This window comes from Anabrus simplex, chromosome 5, assembly GCF_040414725.1.
Source record: "Anabrus simplex isolate iqAnaSimp1 chromosome 5, ASM4041472v1, whole genome shotgun sequence".
NCBI classification, from domain to species: domain Eukaryota; kingdom Metazoa; phylum Arthropoda; class Insecta; order Orthoptera; family Tettigoniidae; genus Anabrus; species Anabrus simplex.
This window is the reverse complement of record NC_090269.1, coordinates 139915331-139937053: the sequence shown is the minus strand read 5'-3', so window position 1 is coordinate 139937053 and position 21723 is coordinate 139915331. Positions and strand designations below refer to the sequence as shown.

Sequence of the window (21723 nt, the reverse complement as noted above, 5' to 3'; positions counted from 1 at the left end):
ATTTGGCAACAGAGGTTGTTTGATGGAGATACGGAGTTATTTGGTTTTTCTGTAGGTTGAGGATGAGTGTGTGTTTAATTTGCATGGTTTAGGAGATGGGGGGGTAGGTAGTGGCCACCAGACCATGGGTAAAACGTAACCCTTAGTAGAGGGGAAGGTGGTACAAATTTTAATACCTATAGGATATGATTCCCTTATGGTCGGGGCAGAAGGCCTCAATATTTCAAATACTCTTTATCTAATTAATTTTAAGATTCAGGACCTCACTGCCAAGATATAGTGGCCTATGTACTGAAACAAGGAATTTATACTGGTTTCACCGGAGAAAGGTGAACTCTAAATATCCTCTCCATGGCTGGGTTGCTGACCAGTAGAGTGACAAGGGTTAAGAAATCCAAAATAATACATAGCCCATGAAATCTGGGAACAAGCTTGCCTGCAGGTACGAAATTTTTAATCATAACCTGATCTTCGACTTTTAAATTGGTAGTCCTCCGTCCACGATCATATCTTCCTCACTGCTTTTCATGAGAAGCTTTAAGGTTACTCTTAGCCTTCTTCCATAGATCTCTACTATTACCAGGATCTATTGTCTCTGGCAATATGTCATTAAGTGACCAAAGATTAGAGAGCGGCGTGTTGGGAACAAACTTAAACATGAGAGATGCCAGATTGAACTTGTGGGACTCATGAACAGCCGAATTTAGGGCAAATGATAACCAATGCAAGGAAGTATCCCACCTGGAATGATCTTCATGATGAAAGGCAATCAAAGCAGATCGGAAGATTACGATTGACCCGCTCAGCCAGAGATGGTTGAGGATAATAAGCGAAAGTAGTTACATGAGATACGGACAGATCAAAACAGAATTTTCAAAATAAGTTAGAGGTGGAAACCTTTGCATTATCCAAAACTATATAATGACAGGGACCAAAAGAAGCAAAGATATGAAGCGTGTTTTTTTAAGTAAGGTCTGTTTTGTTATTGTACCGGCATGCCTCGGGAACGATTGTGCTCAGTTTCAGCTCTGTAGCTAACATGTACGGTTCTGTTCTGTGCTTTCAAAATGTGTAAGACTATCAACTCGCCCGCCCCATGTGAGGTTTGGTCAGTGATACGGTTTTCTTCAGCAAGGAACCTTTCTGCTGCAGGAATTCATCGACAGATTTGCAAAGTGTTGTAACTGTACAAATGTACGATCCCCAAATTTTTAGGCTAGGAAATTGTCGTAATATAGTTCGTAATATTGAAGCCATGAAAATCGTGTAATTTTGTCCATTTATAATGTAAAAACATAACATTATAAGAAGAATTTGTAGTAGGGAATTTTGTATATGTTTAACGTTAATTTGTGTAAGTGTCTGCACTTGGCATGGCAGTGTAGGTTGCTCAATAATTATGCAACACAGAAAACAGTGGCTATGTCGGGAGAGACGGTTGAAGTCAGTTGAAAGTGTTGTAACAAAGTGGCTGGGAAATCCGGGTTACGGTAGGTAGTATAGGCTGTAGATTAGAGTGGATCAATGTGGATGTACGTGAGTGGACATTCCATGTCACATCAGACGCATGATAGCCAATACGAGGGCTTTGTTTTAAGCGAGGTTGGGTTGAATGAGTGATGCATGAAGATGTGCCTGTGAGAGCGTTGCTATCAGTAAACTTTTCAGTACGCTATAACCATGTGTAGCAAGCCTATATAAGTATGTACGCGTGTGCGGCAAGTCATTCTAATTCTGATTCTGATGCTGACTCTTGTGTGTTTCTCATTCGGACCGGTGCGCGGGAACTACATACGTTGCGCATTTTCCTATGCGATCTTCTGTTGTTCGTGAGTATCTTTTACAGAGTGAGCATGGTATAATCACAGATGCTAACGAGTTTCCGGCTTCGCGGTGGACATTCTGTAAAAGATGCTACTAAGTGTTTGATACTCAAACTCTGTATAATAATTAGGCCTATACTACAAGTCTTCTATAAGATAATGTACAGTGGATGTGGTGGTGCATACTGAATCTGCATTACAATTGTATGCCCTCGCGGACAATTTTGTAGAGCTTGAACAGCTCTACATTTCTTGAGAAAGGATTTCATTGTCGGCCGAGCATGCAGTTTCAGTTGGAGAGACATGAGGCGTCACACTAACCTGTGCAGCAATCGGGAAGGACTCAAGAAGTCGATGTAGAAGTGTGCAAATAAGGTTAGGGATGCTCTTCGTAAAGAACGTTGCATCCGTACGTAGAGAAAGTCGTCATACTTTTCTTTACCAGATTAGGATTTTCTTCTGTAACAGTAGAGAGTGCAGTGAGACTCTTTCTTACCTGGAGGTATGTTAAGGAATGTATATAGTGAAAATAATTTTTATTGACGGTTTGTGGATGTTTGTAATTTGCCTTTGTAAACAGCAAACACGAGTGGGTCTCGTCAAGTAATGATTTTGTTGGTCGTAGTTGTTTGTAATTTGCCTTTGTTAACGGCAAACATCAGTAGGTCTCGTCAAGTAATTATTTTGTTGGTTTATAGTTGTCTGTATATTTGTCCTTTGTAATCGGCAAACGCGAGTTGGTCTCGTCAACTGATTCCTTTTGTTGGTGGTTTTTAGTTGTCTGTATATTTGCCCTTTATGAACGGCGAACAGGTGTTGAGTCTCATCAAGTGATCATTATTGTGGCATTTGTTATATATTTTTTATTATTTTGGGAGTAAAGTCATGGAATGAAACTTGCACTAAATCTTTTATCAGTGGAGTAAGGGTGAACCTGGCATGCTACCTAACTTCAATTTCAGGGGTAAATAGGAACAGGTAAGGTTATAAAGTAAGTCTGGAGCTTCGTCAGCCTGATGACCGTCGCCTTGGGAGAGGGAGTTGCTCGTTGCTCTACAGAGTTAATTATTCCTGCAATTGTTTTGCAGGTGGCGCCCATTCTTGTTATTTATACTTATTTTAGTCACCGTTTATTCATTTCATATTTTCAATAGCTTGCAGATGTTACAATGTACGGTGATACTGTTATGAGTGAAAGCAAAGTGCGTAAGTGGGTACGACAATTCAAAGATGGCCGTGACAACATCCATGATGAAGACCGCTCCAGTCGCCCTTCTTTGATTACAGATGATTTGGTGGCTTCAGTTGAAGCGAAGAATTGTGAGAACAGGCGCTTCACAGCAACAGGTCTCTGAAACGAATTTCCTGGTGTGTCGAGATCAGTGCTTTATAACATTGTTTCTGAACACCTAAAGTTTAGGAAACTGCTCCCGTTGGGTGCCGAAACTCCTAACAGAGTACCACAAAAAAAAAAAAAATTGAGTGTGCGATGAAGTTCTTGACTCGTTATGACGAAAAAGGTGACAGCTTCTTGAGTCAGATCGCAACTGGAGACGAAACATGAGTTTCGCATATCACGCCCGAATCGAAGCAACAGAGCATGGAATGGAGAAACACACACTCACTTGTTAAGGTGAAGGCCAAACAGACTCTGTCCCAGTGCAAAATCATGGCGTCGGTGTTTTGGGATAGGCATGCTGTTTTGTTGGTTGACTTCATGCAACAAGGAACCACTATCAATGCAGAAGCATACTGCCAAGCCCTGGGAAAGCTATGCAGAGTGATTCAAAACAAAAGACGCGGCATGCTGACAAAGAGAATTGTCCTTCTCCATGACAATGCAAGACCTCACACTGCAGGTCAGACCCACGATTTATTGGACAGTTTTGGCTGGGAAATTTTAGACTACCCACCCTACAGTCCTGATCTTGTGCCGAGCGATTACCATCTGTTCCTCTACCTCAAACATCACCTCAGTGGCAACCATTACAATGATGACGACGGCGTGAAAACGGCAGTGAACTCTTGGTTATCAGAGCAGGCGGCACGTTTCTATGAAGAGGGTATTTTAAAATTGGTTACGAGGTATGATTAGTGTGTGAACAAACTTGGCAACTATGTTGAAAAATAGAGTGAAGTGTGTACTTTCTGAAAATAAATGTACTTTTTTGAAATAATCTTTCGTTGTGTACTTATTTTCAAATAGACTCTTACTTATAAAACATGCCTCATAGTATTAAGGTAAAAGATGGTAGACTGAGCGTTAGTGAGCTTAGTCGGAAATAACAATGAAAATCTAGTGAAGTCGTCCACATATACAAGAATGAATTTATTCCCGTTCTCCTTTGATTGGGGGAAGGGTCCAACATAGTCTTATGTACAAACGCTCCATGGGGCGAGAAGCTTGATGAGATGACAGTCCTAGCTTAGTAGACAAGGTGGGCTTACTAAGCAAGCAAGTTTTACAAGCTTTAACCATTTCTCAAATTTCACTGTTCATACTCTTCCAAATAAACATTTCTCTGATCTTTTCCCGAGTTTTGAAGATGCCTTAATGCCCCCTTAATGGGGTCTCATGATAGTATTTGAAGATACTGGGTACAAGCACAGCTGGAACCACTACTTTCATCTTCTGATCGTGCCTCGAAGGGCATCACAAAACCCCGTTCCTCAATATATTAGGGAGCACATGTTCCCCAGAAGAAAAAGTTTACATTATAGGAGCCAGCACTGGATCTTCATGTTGATATTTATCAATATCCCAAAATAACATAGGGGCATCAGTCAGAATAGCATTAATACACTAAAGTATGGGTGTGGGAAGAAACGAACTATCTTCCATTTCACTGGTCTCAACCTCATTGGAAAACATGCGGCTTAGTCCATCAGCAATTACATTTGCTGATCCTCTAATGTGTCACACATCAAATCAGAATGCTGAGATCCTGATAGTCCAATGGGCGATGATGAGGCCTAGCTAATACCCACCTGAAGGCTTGGTTATCAGTCTCTAATTCGAATCTGACGTTCCAGATAAAGGCGGAACTTCTCTAGGGCAAACAATACTGCCAAACCCTCTAGTTCATAGATGGAATATTTGGCTTATTGAGCCAATAAGGTCCTAGAAGCATAGGCGATGGGCCGCCTTCCAAGTTCCGTTTCCTGAAGAAGGACAGCGGCAACAGCAGATGAAAAAGCGTCCATTTGGACTATGAATTTCTTAGAGAAATTGGGCATGGCTAATACAGGGGTGTTACAAAGAGCTAATTTCAGGTCTTCAACAGCGGCTTGCTGCGACGGTCTCCCATTCAAATTTGACACATTTCCTATGAAGTAGGTTCAGGTGCGCTGCCCTATTAGCGAAGTTAGGAATAATCTTTCTGAAGAAATTCACTATACCTATGAACCTTTGATGTCCTTAGGAGGCTTGAAGTCACGAATAGCCTGTGTTCTTGAATGGTCTTTAGAAACACCATTGGGTGACACAATATGCCCTAAGAATACAAAACAATAAGTTAAATTGTACAAGATCTACCTTTTCAATACAAGATATTTACACAGATTGTATTGAAAAGGTGGATCTTGTACAATTTAAGTTATTGTTTTGTGATCTCTATTCAATATGGACCAAACATGAAATTCTTGACTAAATAAAATGGCCTACCAGGCAAAATCTAAAGCTCAATATTATATGAACTTAAGAATCAAAATAGGGATATTGGGCAAAGATATACCCTTCATCAAGAAATGTATAATGCATAGATTGACCCCAAACTTTTGAAAGGGTATTAATAATAAACATCATGTTCTTTTCCATCAACAAATAGTTCAACAAAAAAAACCAACAAACTTTGGCTTCAGAATGAACTGAAATTTCTTCATAAGAAAAAGTCTTTTTTAAATAACCGTTTATACGAGGCTCACCTCGAGGTCTCTTTTTTACTTACTGACGCTCAATGGAACATCTTTTAGGACAAAGTTTATTACAGACTTGTCAATGAACTATCCCGTAAGCATTCTACCCTTGAGAAAAAGTTTGATTCACTCATGAGTAAATTAAAACCACATTATGCTCCTTCAATAAGATCTAAAGACTCTGGTACTTCTGAAAACCTCATCGCTCAATTTCATCTGCCACTCATCAATTTATCCAACACATACTAGATGCTGATGAAATCTCAATTCTTTCCAAAGGCCCGAAACACAACTGGCCTAATTCTAATGTACCTAATATTGCTTCTAAGCTCATCATTGAAACTGAGGCTGCCATCAACAAAATGCCATCTTACAAGCTGAAGTAAAGTTGGACACTAAAAGACAATTAAACAAGATTTTTATTTCTCCTGAACTCAAAAAAACCAATGTACAATTTGCGGAAAGAAACAACGTCATCAATTTAAAAAAGAAGATTAAGGATAACCAGTTGATCTTTACTAAAGCTGACAAGGGTTATACTACCGTCAAAAAAATTAAAAAAGTAAATATCTTGTATTGAAAAGGTGGATCTTGTACAATTTAACTTATTGTTTTGTAATCTCTATTCAATTCGGACCAAACATAAAATTCTTGACTTTAAATGCCTTAAGAATGACATAGAAGGCCTGGCAAAAACTACCTTAGATAATTTAACTGTCAACTTGGCCTTGTAAAGGTGACTGAGTACTTCCTTTGGATGATCTAGGTGCTCTTCGAAGGTCTCCAAAAACACATCATCATCAAGGTAATGGTAAAGGTATTCAAATTTGATATCAGAGAAGACTTGTCGAGCAATCTAGTAAGTAGAAAGGCACGCGGTTCATACAAGTTCCAATCCGTGGTGAAAGCCGTTAGATGTTTCGATTCTTCCTCTAGAGGAATTTGATTATATGCCTGGTTAAGGTCTAAGATGGTATGGAACTTCGCTTTGCAAAACCATGAAGAACAAGAATGAAGATCCAGAAGGGGCACAGATTGAAGTACGACCTTATGGTTTAAAGCCCTGTAATCAATCACAGGCCTGAAACCACCTTGGGGTTTAGGTACCAGAAAAATGGGCGAGGAATATGCCGACTTTGAAGGTCAAATGATACCATCCCTTAACATCTGATCGATGATTTCCTTCAGAGCCTTCATTTTAGGTGGTGATAGTCTATACAGAGGAAACCTAACGAATAGAATCTGTTAGCTCAATCTTATATTCAATAAGGTCAGTAACGCCAAGTGTATCTGAAAATACATCAGGCAAAGACTGACACAACCTTCTAATACTTTCAGCATGCTCCTCAGGTAGATGCCTTAGATCTAATGACATCTCACTCTGAGTAGACAAAACAGATGAACATGAGACAGAATTACATTTCAAAAGGGGAATATTACAGTTAATACCAAACTTGAAGGTGCACGACTTGCTCTGAATGTCGAGCACAAGAGCAGTAATAGGCATGAAATCGGCCCCTAATATTACAGGGCAAGACAATTGTTTAGCTATAAACAACTTAACTTTCCAGGTAAACTTCGAAATGCCAACTTTAGCAAAAATGAAACCTAAAATTTCTAACGGAGATGAGTTAGCCGAAACACATTTAACAGCAAAGGAACAATAGTTTGGAAATTTACAACAGGTTTTTAATTTAGAATACCATTCTTCAGAAATAATGGAACCCACACTTCCTAGTCTAATAGAGCTGTGATTGGTCGTTATTTACTTCAATTTTCAGAAATGGTACGAATCCTGGGGGGTCTGCTGCAATTCTGAGGCATTCCCTAGGGCCTTCAAATGATAGATTAGATGAAGTCTTATCCTTGAATGATTCGTTCCCTGATCTAACGGGGCTGAGCCTAGGAAAGGTGAACATTGTGACTCAGCCAAGGACGCTAGTCACTTCCTATCACTTGGATTCGTGGAGGCAGCACCAGAAGTCGAACAAGATGGTGTGCTGTTACTTGAAGGGCAATTCTTTGCCAGATGGGAAAATGTCCCGCACTTGAAGCAACCTTGAGACGGACCAGCTCCATTCCTATTTCTGCTTGATTTGACAAAGGGACACTTAATCCTAAGGTGTTCAGTTGATCCACTTGCAAAACACTTGCGTGTAGGAAAGGTTTGGCGAGGTGGTGGCCGAGAACTATTATATGATGGAGGGGGCTCCTTGGCGACTCATAAGGTATTGGCGTACCTTACACCTTCTGCTGACACTGCCATTGCCTTAAATTCCGAGAAGGTTTGAGGCCGAGATGCAAAACATGTATGACCTATAGGGCGGAGAAATACCTTCAACAACCGTCTGCACAAATTGATCTTCAGCGAAATGAAGGGCGAATACCCTGGTGTAAAACTTAATATCTTGAATGAAGTCTGCCATGTTCTCATCCAAACTCTGTACTCTAAAATAGAACTTCTGAATTAACGAAGACATAGCTCTAGCCGCAATAAAGTTCGCCAAGAGTTGGGCGTGGAAGTCTTCTATCGATGATCTATCAGCTATTGCTTTTACTATTTTGTTCGAGAGGACACCTACAGAATATGGGTAAATAACTTGAAGTATTTGGGAGTGAGAGAGAGCAAACACTAAAGTATGATCTTAGAATTCAACTAAAAATCTTAAGAAACTTGGAAATGCCTTTAAGCAACATGGCCAATGGGTGAGGCAAACTGCAGAAACTGGGTGACATAATAGGTGATGTCATAGGAGGTTGGGAAGGTTCCAACATGGCATTAGTCATTAAGAAAGGTGGAAGTTGTCTTGGAAGACTAAACTCGGTTTCCGATGGGGCAGATGTTTGCTGGGTAGCAACTGATTTTCTACTCTCAATCACTCTACTAGATTCCTCCTCCGTAGACGAGTTTACCATATAAACTTGGTCACTTTTAGGAGTAGCAGCCCCGGACAACAATTGACTAACTCTATTCGACATATCCGAGAGGTGTTCCAATAGATTGCTTGCTTCCTTAGCATGATCCTCCTTCAATTTTAGAGTTAGAGACAATAGGTCCCTAGCCCTATTGTAGAAATGAAATAGCCTATCCTGAACTGTTTTAAGTTGGTTAGCAGATGGATCACTTACTTAAAAAAAACTAACAACAGAAGCTAGCTCGGTGGTATTATGTGATAGTGGATAGAGCCTCATCAATTTCTTTCTCCCCAAATACCGAGATACAGATGGGAAGTTCTAAAGATTCCTTGAGTTTGGCAATATCTGCCACATTACAAGTCATGTATGTATTGAATAAGTGATTAATAAATGTATACTTTGTGAATTGAATATAATATCTGCCGCAACCGTGCCTTAGATTGGACCTTCCTAATTAGGAGCTCATAGAATAATTCCTCCTTGTGCAAGTACCTGGGTGCAAGGACTTCACAAGGACCAAACATGTTCACAGAAAAATGCAACAATTTTGAAAATTTCCAACAGCCGAGAAAATTTTTAGAGTTCGGAGCGAATGCTACTTTTAGCTGTCGAAATGGGGTTTTATTCAGACCCATTCAACCACGCTCTGCTACCACTTGTTATCGTGTTTGCGTGGAACAGAGAGGTGAAAGAAGGTGCTGGCTAAATGGGTTTATCTACGACAGTCAAAGATTAATTTCAAACTTTAAAAATAAAGGTTATATTTCTTTTCAGATATTAAATTTTAACAAAACTATTCGCATGGTGAAAGAACAGGATTTCAGGTACAGAGCAAGTTAGGTACAAATTAGGAAAAAACAGAAAAACCCAGTAAGGTTAGTTACAAAATTTGAGCTTCAAGCTCCCAATTTGCAAAAGTCCCTACATCACTACTGTTGCGTTTAGTTAGATAGTGAAGGAGACGAGTCTCCCAATTTCTTTTACAGGATATTTAAATCACACAATTTTCACGAGCACCCTTTACAGCAAAGGTTACAAGTTACGGCCTTCCAAAGGCACCGTTCAGTATTTACACAAATATCTTTTACATTACAAGAAAGAGTCTCTATGCTCTATAATTCTACCAAGGAGACAGCGCTCCCGAACCCTAACAGCCTTTAACTTTTACACTTGTGATTAGAGCATCTTGCTCAATAAAATTTACACCTTCAGGCCTCTCTAAGTACAACCTACAGTTTACAAGACCGTGTTAGTTGTCTTTTAAGTTTACGTGGAAGAAATAATACAGGGGTATCGAGTACCCATTCTACTGGGCCTTTGCGGAAAATAACAGGTTCAGTTACTGACCCAAAACACAAAAAATTTATGGAGGCGGAACATGCACTCCTTGAAATCAAAGCTTAAAACCCTACTTGGGCTTGTTACCCGACAACACAGAGGCTAATCCCAACCTACTGAGGTGGCTAGATGGACAGTTTAGGTTACAATTTACAATAGTGAAAACAGTTACAAAATTGTAGTCACCTCAAGATTAATTTGAAGGGGAATTCGAGAGGGTAACGCACTCTTCATTCCTTGGTTTTTAGTTAAGTGCTATAGACTAGTTGAACTTTTACATGGGAAGCAAGAAAAATTTACTTTTTTGGAATTTTACAGTTACATTATTATAGATTGGAAACCTTCCCCTAGAGTTAGCTGGCAGAGATACGTACAGAGTTAGAAAAATGCTGGCCATTACCTTAGCCCCCTATGTCCATCAAACTGCACAATGGAAGACTTGGTGCTGGCCAATCCAAATGCCCTAGAAGTGGCCAAATTTTGGACCGAATCGGTGTGACATCTGTATGGCATATATTGTTGAAGGCCTTTTACTTGTATATATCTGTGTATATACTTTGTTTCTTTTAAATGTAATATTATTCTATTGTACTTCTGATTTGAGTAAAGAAAGTACCTTAGCTGATGGTCTGCTTGCCGATGGATGAGGCCCCTGCCTCCTGTCTTAAAAAAACACACACACGAGTTGTTGAGTTTGTAACATATTTGAAATTAAATTTGATATGATGGGGTTGGCAGTAGAGAGAGATTCTGGGTTAGAGAGTGTGTGTAAAAAAAAATGTGAATGGCTGACATATAGAAGTGCTTGTTTTTTCTTCTGAATAAATAGTAAAAATATATTATTTCAGCGGGGTGTTTTCTGATTTTTAATTGGTGAACCTAACATTTATTGGCGACCATGACAGGACATCAATAAAGGAAGACCCCCGTGAAAAAAAAAATGGAAAACCTCACGAAAGCAAGGACCGTAAAGCGGCGGTTATTTACACGAGTATACAATGAGGTTATGTCATCGTTACAAGACGGTGAACCAGACACAGAAGAAATTCAGGTACAACTAGAAATCCTTCAAGAAAGGTATGATACTATCATTAATTTAGATGGATTGGTATTTCAACAGATAATTGTGAGGTTGATCAAATAGCAGATGAGGAAGAATCAACTGATGAATATAGACGTAAATTCTTGAGCTGTAGGGCTAAAGCAACAAGATTTTTGTAGTAAAGTAAGTGTAGTAAATGAAAATATAGCTGAAAGAAAGAAATATAGGCTTCCAAAAATAGAATTGAAGAAGTTTTCTGGGGAAATAATTAACTGGTTATATTTTTGGAGTCAGTTCCGTAAAATACACCAAGATGAGGACATGGGTGAGGAAGATAAATTCCAGTATCTCATTCAAGCTATGATAGAAGGTTCTAGAGTGTATGAGTTAGTCACAAGTTTCCTCCCGACTGCCGACAATTATCATAAAGCGATAGACAGTCTTCAAGCTCGATTTGGTAGGGAGGACTTAACAGGTAGAAGTTTACATTCGTTTTAACCAATGCAGTAAATTCTACCAAGAATGAGTTAGCTGGAAAATTTATAATGTCCAATGAAGGACCATTATATTGGTATTATTGAGGTGTACCTCTCGGTACCAAAATGATGGGTTTTCTTAGCATTAACCTAAAAGGCTTCACATCAGGGGCCCTATGAACAGCCTATCTCAGTGTGCTGAGACCAGTATTAACCTCTGGTTTTCTTGCCTGGAGTTCCACCGTAGTCGCAAATCTTAGTGGGTTCGAGCCCGATTGTTGGCAGCCCTGAAGATGGTTTTCCATGGTTTGCTTAAAGTAAATACAAAATTTTAATATTCCACCTTCTCAATACTAAAAAATAATTTGGGAAACATCGAAATGATTTTTTAGTATTGAGAAGGTGGAATATTAAAATTTTGTATTTACTTTAAGCATAGTCTCAACTCAATACGGAACGTAACACAGTTCACAAAACGGGTAAAAAGAATGTGGTAAATCTCTGTGTGTTTGTGAATGGGAGTGAAAAGTAGTGTAAGTGTTGTTGAGTGAATGAATGACTGTACAAGTGTAAAGATGTAATTATTGTAAATATTATCTTAGTGGGTCTGTAAAGCAGCTATTGTACATGGTGCTTGCCATTTTTCACTAGGCCATCCATAAAATCTGTATAATTTATGGTAAATAAATAATAATAATAATAATAATAATAATAATAATAATAATAATAATAATGTCCTTGTGCAACATTTTGTAGTATAGTTCCTAGCTTCCTTGATACTGTCTGAATTTCTGGGGAATTTGGCTCCCTACTCTGAAGTAACTGATTATTAATACTGTATCTTCAGTAACTTTGATTATAATTTCAGCATCCTTCAGTAAACGGGTCTCTACTTTCTTATCGATACCAGTAAATTTTATCTTTAAACTTCATTTTATCTGTAGCAACAACTAGCACATGCCCAGGACTTATATCATCACCAGGATTCGTCGGTGTTCAGACAGAAGTGACTAAGTCCAATTTTTAAAAATTTGAGTTAATTGCACTACTGAGGTAATAAAAACACGTCCTACATGATGGCATGGCCATTATTTTGATACAATGAACCATTTTGGGGTACAGGTACCCTACCCTCTAATGTGAGGTCCATTTTTGAAGATTGACATCCAGGCAAAAGTGACCAGGTGGACTTAATCACTTCTGCTCATTTATATTCTTGTCATTCTGGTGAATAATATGAACATTGTACATTGAGTCGTGTAATTACGTTATCTTATAATGTCTTCACGATTGAGTTATTTACTTATTTCTTTAAAATTCAGGAACTTTCTGGTTGTTCGACATTATGAAATGGAGTAAAAGTACTTAAAATTTGGTGTTAGTATGAGTACTGAATAGAAAAATAAGGGTTATGACTCAAATTAAATGGATTATTGTGAAAAATGCATTCTCCTGTATCTCTCTAGACCATAGACATCCTAAGTATGAACAGAAATTAACTGAAATAAGACCTGATAAAAATAACCAAGTCCAAGATATGGGACTTGATTATTTTTGCTGGATGCAAACCGCGTGACATTTTTAAACCCTCGCCAAGCAGAAGTTACAAAGTCCATTTCAGACCCTTTTTACAGACCAAGTAATGATAAAGGATTAAATTAATACTTGGCCACATACATGTAACATACTAGCACTGCAAAAAGAACTGGCCCAAAAGGTACGGTAGCCTTGTAGTAATATAGAATCAGATATCACTGATTTCTTAAAACCCATTTATCTCAGAACTTCTGCCAGAATGCCGACAATATTTTTTAAGGGAGAGGAAACCATTGCAAAACCTTTCATTTACCAAAATAAAGTTGATTTGGTTCCCTATAATATTATCGTGCCTGTTGCCATTTCTTGATGATGATTTTTGTATCCATCTCTTGGCACAGGCCAGAGCAAAGTGTAGCTTCCACCGAAGTCCCAGTTTCATCCATGGCTGTGACAATATGGAAGTTGCTGGGGTATGAGTGGTGCTGAGTAATGACATTTGGAGCACAAATAGTGTCCGAATGTTATGAAAGGTGTTGCTCATAGGATCAGTCGTGCTGCAGTAGCACCTTCTGGTACAGTGAGGAAAGCAATGGCAAACTACCTCACTCCTCATCTTGCCTAGTACACCTCATTTGGGCTCTGCCATTGGTTTTTGTGGTTTTCTTATAACTGCATAGCCTTTGGCGGTGCGATCTGATGATCCAACCAGCCTCTGGGCTGATGACCTAACAGACAGACAGACAGACAGACAGACATAATATTATCCTTGGTATCAACTGATGATCTCCACAAATACTGCCAACAAAAAGGGAGCACGAAGAATATGTTTGTTGATAGGCATCACAAGACTCGTATCAAGTGACCACCAACACCAACCACCTATGGGAATCAACATCTACATCATCGAGTGACCACTTCTGCCATTCCCCTTGCCCAATCCATAAGGACCAGCTAGGTCTGTGTATTTTCCATGGCCAACTTTAGCAATAGGAACGAGTTTGATAAGAGAATGTAGAAGTTGATTGGTTGATTGGTACAGGTTGTGTAGTGTTTTGAAGATAAGTGTTGCCAATGATTTTCAATGATTTCTCGTTTTCACGCTAATAAATTGCCAGGACTTGTGCTCACTTAAAGCAAAAGCTACTACCTTCCCAGTTGTAGCCTAGTACCTTTTCACCCCTTTGTTGCTGAAAATCTTTTGGAATTAATGCGATATACACAAAAGGAAAAGGAAACATTAAATTATACTTTCGTAAATTAATGCTCATGAAGCACCAGTGTCCTGTGACATTAAATTGCATACATGTCCTTCATACATGGCAGCACATAGTGATCCTTCTGTTTTCAGCGAGGGTACCACTACGTCAGTAGTATATGGCAGCAATGGCGAACCTATGCCACGTGTGTCACTAAGTGACACGCAAACATAATTTCGGCGGCAACACCAAATGCACATATTAATGTCTTTATGTACGTCTTGTACTAGGGACTACACATGTCTTATGCATTGTATAGTCATAATGTTTCAGGTTTAAGAAATAAATACTGAAAATCTAAATTCTAGTTTCATTCGCACATGCATTATGGCAACACTGCAATGATGATCGGTCCAGAAGTCATGTGAGATCAATGTCAGATGCGTTCTGCGAGCCTTTCGCTCACTCACATCTGTCAATTAATGTGAGGTTGCCAGGAGTGCGTAATTTATTCTTAGTGTGTAACTGTTTATTGTTTTGAATTTTCTAAGATAAATAGTTACCAAGAAATTATCCCAATTTCGAGATTTGGAGAAACTATCACACTTTATTTCAAAACCTCATATTTCACAAATGAGTGATATTAAGGTTAATTTTTGAGTGGTTAGATATTGACAGTTTGGAAATGGAGTTGAATGAATTTCAAGAACAAATTCGTACAACTTGGTGAATCATTGATGAAAATCGAGTGTGCTGTTGATGTTGTACTCTCTCTCCAGAAGCCAGAGAACTTAGCACGTGAACAGTGGAACAGCCTCCCACAAATGTTTTCGGCCATGAAGGAACTTGCTACAGCACTACTTCTTTTGTTTGGGTCATCATACACCTGCGAACAGCTATTTTCTACAGTGAACGTTGTGAAGTCAACAGTTAGAACCGTCTTGGTTTAGATCTTAAGTGCTTCTCATGTGTTGTTGAAGACAAGTTATGGACCTAATATAAATGACGTGGCTACTAAGATTCAGCAACGAGTTTCACACCAAATGTGAGAACGATATTTCACTTGAAGTCCTTTGGCAATATTAGTATTTTGTATTTCTATGTCCAATAATACTTAATGACGAAGTGTGTTACAATGGGTGGTTATTATATAAATACTTTTTACAAATAATGTTAGGTATTCTTAAAAATTACATAATTAAAAATGTATTTTTACAGTATTGGGTAAATACGACCATGGAAAATGCAATTTTTTTTTGCTTTACATCACACCAATACAGGTAGTTCTTATGGTGACGATGGGATAGGAAAGGCCTAGGAATGGGAAGGAAGCGGCTGTGACCTTGCCTGTGTGAAAATGGGAAACCACGGAAAACCATCTTCAGGGCTGCCGACAGTGGGGTTCAAACCCACTATCTCCCGATTACTGGATACTAGCTGCACTTGAGCGACTGCAGCTATCGAGCTCGGTAAACATGCAATCAATTGTATTATTATACAATATATATGTAATAACATATTATGAAACATAATTTGGAATTAGGGATGGAAGTCGAGGTGAGGAGGTGGGGGGTTGTAACTATTTCAAAGGAAAATAATAAGTGGCACAGTAGACAGTTCAGAACAATAAACCGGGCTTAAAATGGCACACTAGTTGGAAAAGGTTCACCATCCCTGTACACTAACATTTAGTATAAACCTTGGGTGCTGGAGAGTTCCAAATGACATGTTAGGCCACTCTGCTACAAATTTCTTCAGTATTTAATTCATCAACTGAACATACCATCCTTTCTTTCTTTGTTCGCAACCTGGCTCCGGTACTACTGAGCTGACCTAGTACTGTAGGTTTCTAAAGGAGTCATAAAATGGCTGCTGTATCTATGGCACTGTGTAACTGCACCAATTTCCCTCTAGGTAATTCTAAAAGTGGCCAGTGTCTGTGGTGCGCACTGAGCACTAAAAGTGATCTCGCGTAAACTAGCTCTTAGGAGGATTAATTGTTATTTTGTGGTGTTATTTTTTGTTGCAGACTCGTTGTGAACTGTGTGCGTCACTCTATGGATCGCTGGCGGAACATGTGGAGATAAGGGAGATGCAGCTGAGAGAAGACAGGAGAGTGATGGGAGAATTGGAGAGAAGTCTTAAAGAGAGAGAGAATAACTTGAGGATGTTTGAAGACATACTGAAAGAGAGAGAGACGGTGATAGAACAACGGGAAGAGGCATTACAGAAGGTAGAGAAGATTGTTGAGCAGCGAGAGCTGGCGTGTGAGAAGAGAGAGATCCTTTCCCGCCAGAGAGAGAAGGAATGGCGGGACAGGGAGGAAGGACCACGATGGCAGGAACTGCTCTCCCGCTTTGATCCAGCTCATGTGATGCTTCAGCAAACTCTAAATTGGGCAGCTGAAGAGGGATATATCAGTGTGGTGAAATTCCTCCTTGAGAAAAATCCATGTGTGGACTGGAAACACGCCGCATTGCACCATGCGGCTGAGAGAGGGCAGCTGAACATAGTGAAGGCTCTGTTAGAGGTGAAGTACCTGGTGGATGAGGGAGGTAAGAGTGGGGAGGTTTTCGGTAGTGCTATTCTAGCAGCTGCTCAGGGGGGGCACCTCGGTGTGGTGAGGTACCTGGTGGAGGAGGGAGGTAGGAGTGGGGAGTTGCTGGGCAGTGCTCTTGTGGCAGCTGCTAGGTGCGGGCACTTGGAGGTAGTGAGGTACCTGGTGGAGGAGGGAGGTACAGTTAGAGAGTTTATTGGAAGAGCTCTTTTACCAGCTGCTCAGTGTGGGCACATCGATATAGTTAGGTTCCTGAGCACTCTAGACCACACTAGTCTCAGTTTTAAGACTAGTGATGGTCAGACTCCACTCCAGTTGGCTTCACAGTGGGGTCACCTTGAGGTAGTGAAGCACCTCACCACTATACACCACACTAGTCTCAATGTTGAGACTAGTGGTTGTGGCACTGCACTACTCCTGGCTATAACGGATGGTCACCTTGAGGTAGTGAAGCACCTGACTACTCTGGACCTGACTAGTCTTCATCTTAAGACTAGTGGTGGTGACACTCCACTCTGCCTGGCTATAAGAAAGGGTCACCTTGAGATAGTGAAGCACCTCATCACACAAGACAACACTAGTCTCAATGTTAGGGTGTGGTATAATCGCTATACTCCACTCCACCTGGCTATAATGAATGGTCACCTTGAGATTGTGAAGTACCTCTCCACTCTGGACCAGACTAGGCTAGATGTTAAGACTAGTAAAGATGATACTCTACTCCATTTGGCTATAATAAACGGTCACATTGAGATAGTGAAGCACCTCATCACACTAGACAACACTAGTCTCAATGTTAGAGCTACACAGGGTAATACTCCACTCCACCTGGCTGCAGAACTCGGTCACCTTGAGGTTGTGAAGTACCTCTTCACTCTAGACCACACTAGTGTTAATGTTAAGAATCACATTTCTGAAACTCCACTGGATGTGGCTAAAAGGCGTTCTCACCACAAAGTGGTACACTTCCTAGAGCAGTGCTCCCCAATAAAGTAATTTACTTGTGACAGATAATTTCACATGACACCAATGATGTAGTGTGGCTCCCTCTGACTGCAGTAAAAACTACTTTCTATTTTCTGAAGTGAGTCAGGGCCCTTAACTTCTCGGTCTTGTGTGATACGACAGTGAGCGATTGCAGAGTGGAATGACGCTGTTAACAAGCACTTGGTGTTGTATTGTGACCTGGAAGTGGATGGTTGGTTGTCTGTGCTAATGTTTGTAAAAAATATAGTAAGTTAATGAAAATGAAAAATGTAAGTTTGTTTTGGCCCCAGCACCCATCTTCCTTGTGATGAAAGTAGCAACTAGTATCTGCTTTTTTCTTGATGAGTTTGGATACACACCACTTTCTAGCATTAGGAGTTGAGTACAGTAACTGATGTCTGTAATTACATAGTAGTTGCTTAGAGTCGTCCAAGTAAAGTGCTTGAAGCAGCTATGAAATGTGGAAGCAGTCACTACTGTTGCACATTCTACTGCATGGACAGTGGACTGAATTTCACCGCCTTTAGAACAACATCCAGTAAGTGGACTTAAGAGGAGACGCTTGAAATCAGTTCCTTATCTTGTCTGTCACACAGTCGACATCCAGGTAAGTCTGACGAGACAATTGAAATACTGTATGTAAGTCATCCATCACACTCAAGGCATTCATGTAATTCAGCCTCCTTCCATTAATTTGCATGTTTTGCTACTTCACCACTACATTCTCACTTTCACTAGGTTGTAATAAAATTCCTGAGAGTTACACAGAACTATTGTGTCTGGTCTATTGATTCAGTTCCTGCTTTGATCCTCCCACAAGGTTTAGGAAGGTTTTTGAATTACTTCTTAAGTAGGGTTGAAAGCGCAGATGAAAGCAGTGAATGAGACAGACCAAGATCTACTTGTCCCAGTGTGTAATTTGTTATTCTACCTGAGCATAAAATCACCTTGAAATTAGAAACCCTGGTTTTGAGATTAATCACATATTTATCAAAGTCATTTAATAATTGCCTCAAGAATCTTTATAAGAGTGCCCTTTGAGTAACTAATTTGCTTGTATAGTTTTAAGGGTTATAAAGGGCTTAGAGAAAGATAAGAATTGGTTTAAACGTCTCACAGGAAGAAGGAGAGGTATGAGACTTATTACTGAGCTACAGTATGAACAGGTGTAAAATGACCAATGTCGTGTACAAAGAATCATAACAGGCTTGTTGCCACAATGTGCATTTTATTCCCATATGAAGCTTAGGTGTGTCATTAATTGCACTTCTAGGAAACTTCGGTCCCTATGCAAAAGTGTTGTAAATACGCAACGATCATTCGCGTTACATGATCTACAGTAATCTAGCATTTTAAGACTGCTTGCTACAAATAATTGCTTTGTTAGTCATCCCCTAAGAAATGCCTAATTTGATTCTTTGATGCAGTTAGGAGCACTTTTGTCTGCAGTACAGGAGTGCACCACGTTGTGCGAGATTACATTAACCAGGCGGCAATATATGTACAGTGTATTTACAATTTCTTTTACATTGCAGCGACACCAACAGGTTATATGGCGACGATGAGATAGCCTGGGGAAGGAAGTGACCGTGGTGTTAATTGAGGTACATCCCTAACATTTGCGTGGTGTGAAAATGAGAAACTAAGGGAAACTATCTTCAGGAGTGCGGACATCGTTGTTCGAACCCACTACTTGACTCAAACTGCGTAACCACTCTCTTGGTGGCAATGTTTTGTTACTCCATTCGTGCTCATGTCGCAGATGGGATAGATGAAAGAGAGGAGCCGTCTGAACCAATCAGAGAGACCCTGGTGTTCCCTTTTCAGTCACCTTTTATGGAAATTGGGCCCCAGGGGCTCTTAACTTGGGAGAGTGGGTTTGCAACCATGGGGCCCTTAGCTGAGTCCTGGCATTACTTCTGCTTACTTGTACCAGGCTCCTGACTTTCATCTATCCTATCCGACCTCCCTTTGTCAACCCTTGTTATTTTCCAACCCTGATGGTATTAGTTTTGCGAATACTAGGGAGTCTTATTTTCATGCTCTTCGTGGCCCACATCTTTCTTTGGACGATACCTTCAGTTTCTTCCATTTTCTCAGTGATTAGTGTTAATAGAGGACAATAGTCACTACCTTACTAAAGTTGGGAGATATTATGGACGTATTCTGGACGCGCCCTTAATATAAGAGTGGCATGGAGAAGGGCATTTGACCGTTAAACTGGGCATAATCATCTTGTACTTGGAAACTCAAGTAGCAAAAGTTTTTTTTTGTTTTTTTTGTTTGCTAGTTGCTTTACGTTGCACCGACACAGATAAGTCTTGTGGCGACGATGGGACAGGGAAGGGCTAGGAGTGGGAAGGAAGCGGCCGTGGCCTTAATTAAAGTACAGCCCCAGCATTTGTCTGGTGTGAAAATGGGAAACCACGGAAAACCATTTTCAGGGCTGCTGACTGGGGTTCGAACCTACTATCTCCTGAATACTGGATACTGGCCGCACTTAAGCGACTGCAGCTATCGAGCTCGGTAGTAGCAAAAGAAGAATGACTCACTTATGTACGTATGTCTACCCGTTGGTCCCGTTCCCGATTCAGGATTGGGAACGAGGTAAGATGAAATTGTATAGCATGTTTTTACAGACGGATGCCCTTCCCGATGCCAACCTCCGCTGAGGAGTTAATGGAGATCAAGTGAATGATGAATGAAAGTGGGTAAGGAGGTGGAAGGAAGCAGCCGGGGCCTATGAATAGGAATTGACCTGGCATTTGTCTGGATGTGAAAATTGGAAACCATGGAAAGCCATTCTCATGACTGCCGTTGGTGGGGTTCGAACCTGCTCATCTCCCGAATGCAGAGCTTGGCTACATAGCTTTAGTAGCGCATTAACATTTGCGGCCACTTCACTCGATATCCTTACCTCTCTAATATCTCAACAAAAAAAAAACACTTTTATGCTTTATTTGGACTTCCAGGACCTGCAGTGCAGGCAGGCCTGGTCTATAAGTGGCCCTGTAGACTTCTTAAGGTGCGTACACACTTGCGAGCATCTTGCGAGCCGAGCGGCTCACGAGCCGCTCATGAGCCGCTCGTGAAAAAATTAAATGTCCGAGCGGCTCACGAGCACTGCTTGAGCCATTTGCTCGCCGATTGCTCGCCATTTGGAAGCAGGATCAGTCTGTGAATTCCATGCAAAGATGTCTTCTGAGCATGAAACTCTGCTTGCTGTGATGGTAGCAAGTGGCGCAGCTATGATTATAGCCTATTTAAATAAGCAAAAGAAACCTCGTCGGTATCGGCGCACTGAGCTGTACAAAAAGCGAATTAATGTTGGACATGAAGTTCCAGAGCCGGGAATCGAACCCGGGCCTCCGGGGGTAGCAGCTAATCACACAAATCACTACACCACAGAAGCGGACATAAGGCCAATGGCAAAAAATAATGTATTAATAATTATTAATGAGAAAATAATAATAGCTCGTAGCACGTTACCTGAGAATTCATTCCCCTAACTTATACACACCACCCGGTTCACTAGACCATGAAGCGAACGGAGAAATAATTGAAGGAACATGGAGACACAATGAAGAGATGACTTCCATGAGACGGCTACGAAATGTTCCTAGGAGATCTTCTGCTTACGTAAACAAAATTAGAGATGAAATAGCTGATTACTGCATGAAAGAAGGAGCTCTGCCATGGCAAAATACGTACGCTTAAACGAGATAAAGAAAAGGAAAAATACTCTCTGTGTTTAGCGTCTGTCTTGGTTTATATCTTTCATTGAGGAACCCCAAAGTTTCATACGCAAACCATCGGCTTTTGTAAATTTCCGTAGCTCCTTTAAAAGAAAAAGATAATTGTACAAAATATTATTGAATACGGTATTGTATAGGTACTACCTATTGAATTGCAACCTGTGTTCACTTTTGATATT

At 40.2% G+C, this 21723-nt stretch overlaps 1 protein-coding gene across 1 annotated transcript in view; it reads left to right on the top strand.

Annotated features, from left to right (window-relative positions):
• The window catches only part of LOC136874405 (ankyrin-1), a 55588-nt gene extending 37190 nt beyond the window's left edge, over window positions 1–18398 (top strand). Inside the window, exon 3 of the mRNA XM_067148038.2 lies at window positions 16275–18398. Within this exon, the coding sequence (XP_067004139.2) occupies window positions 16275–17798 (1524 nt within the window). The 3' untranslated portion in view covers window positions 17799–18398. The remainder of the gene's footprint in view (window positions 1–16274) is intronic.
• Window positions 18399–21723: the final 3325 nt, after the last annotated feature.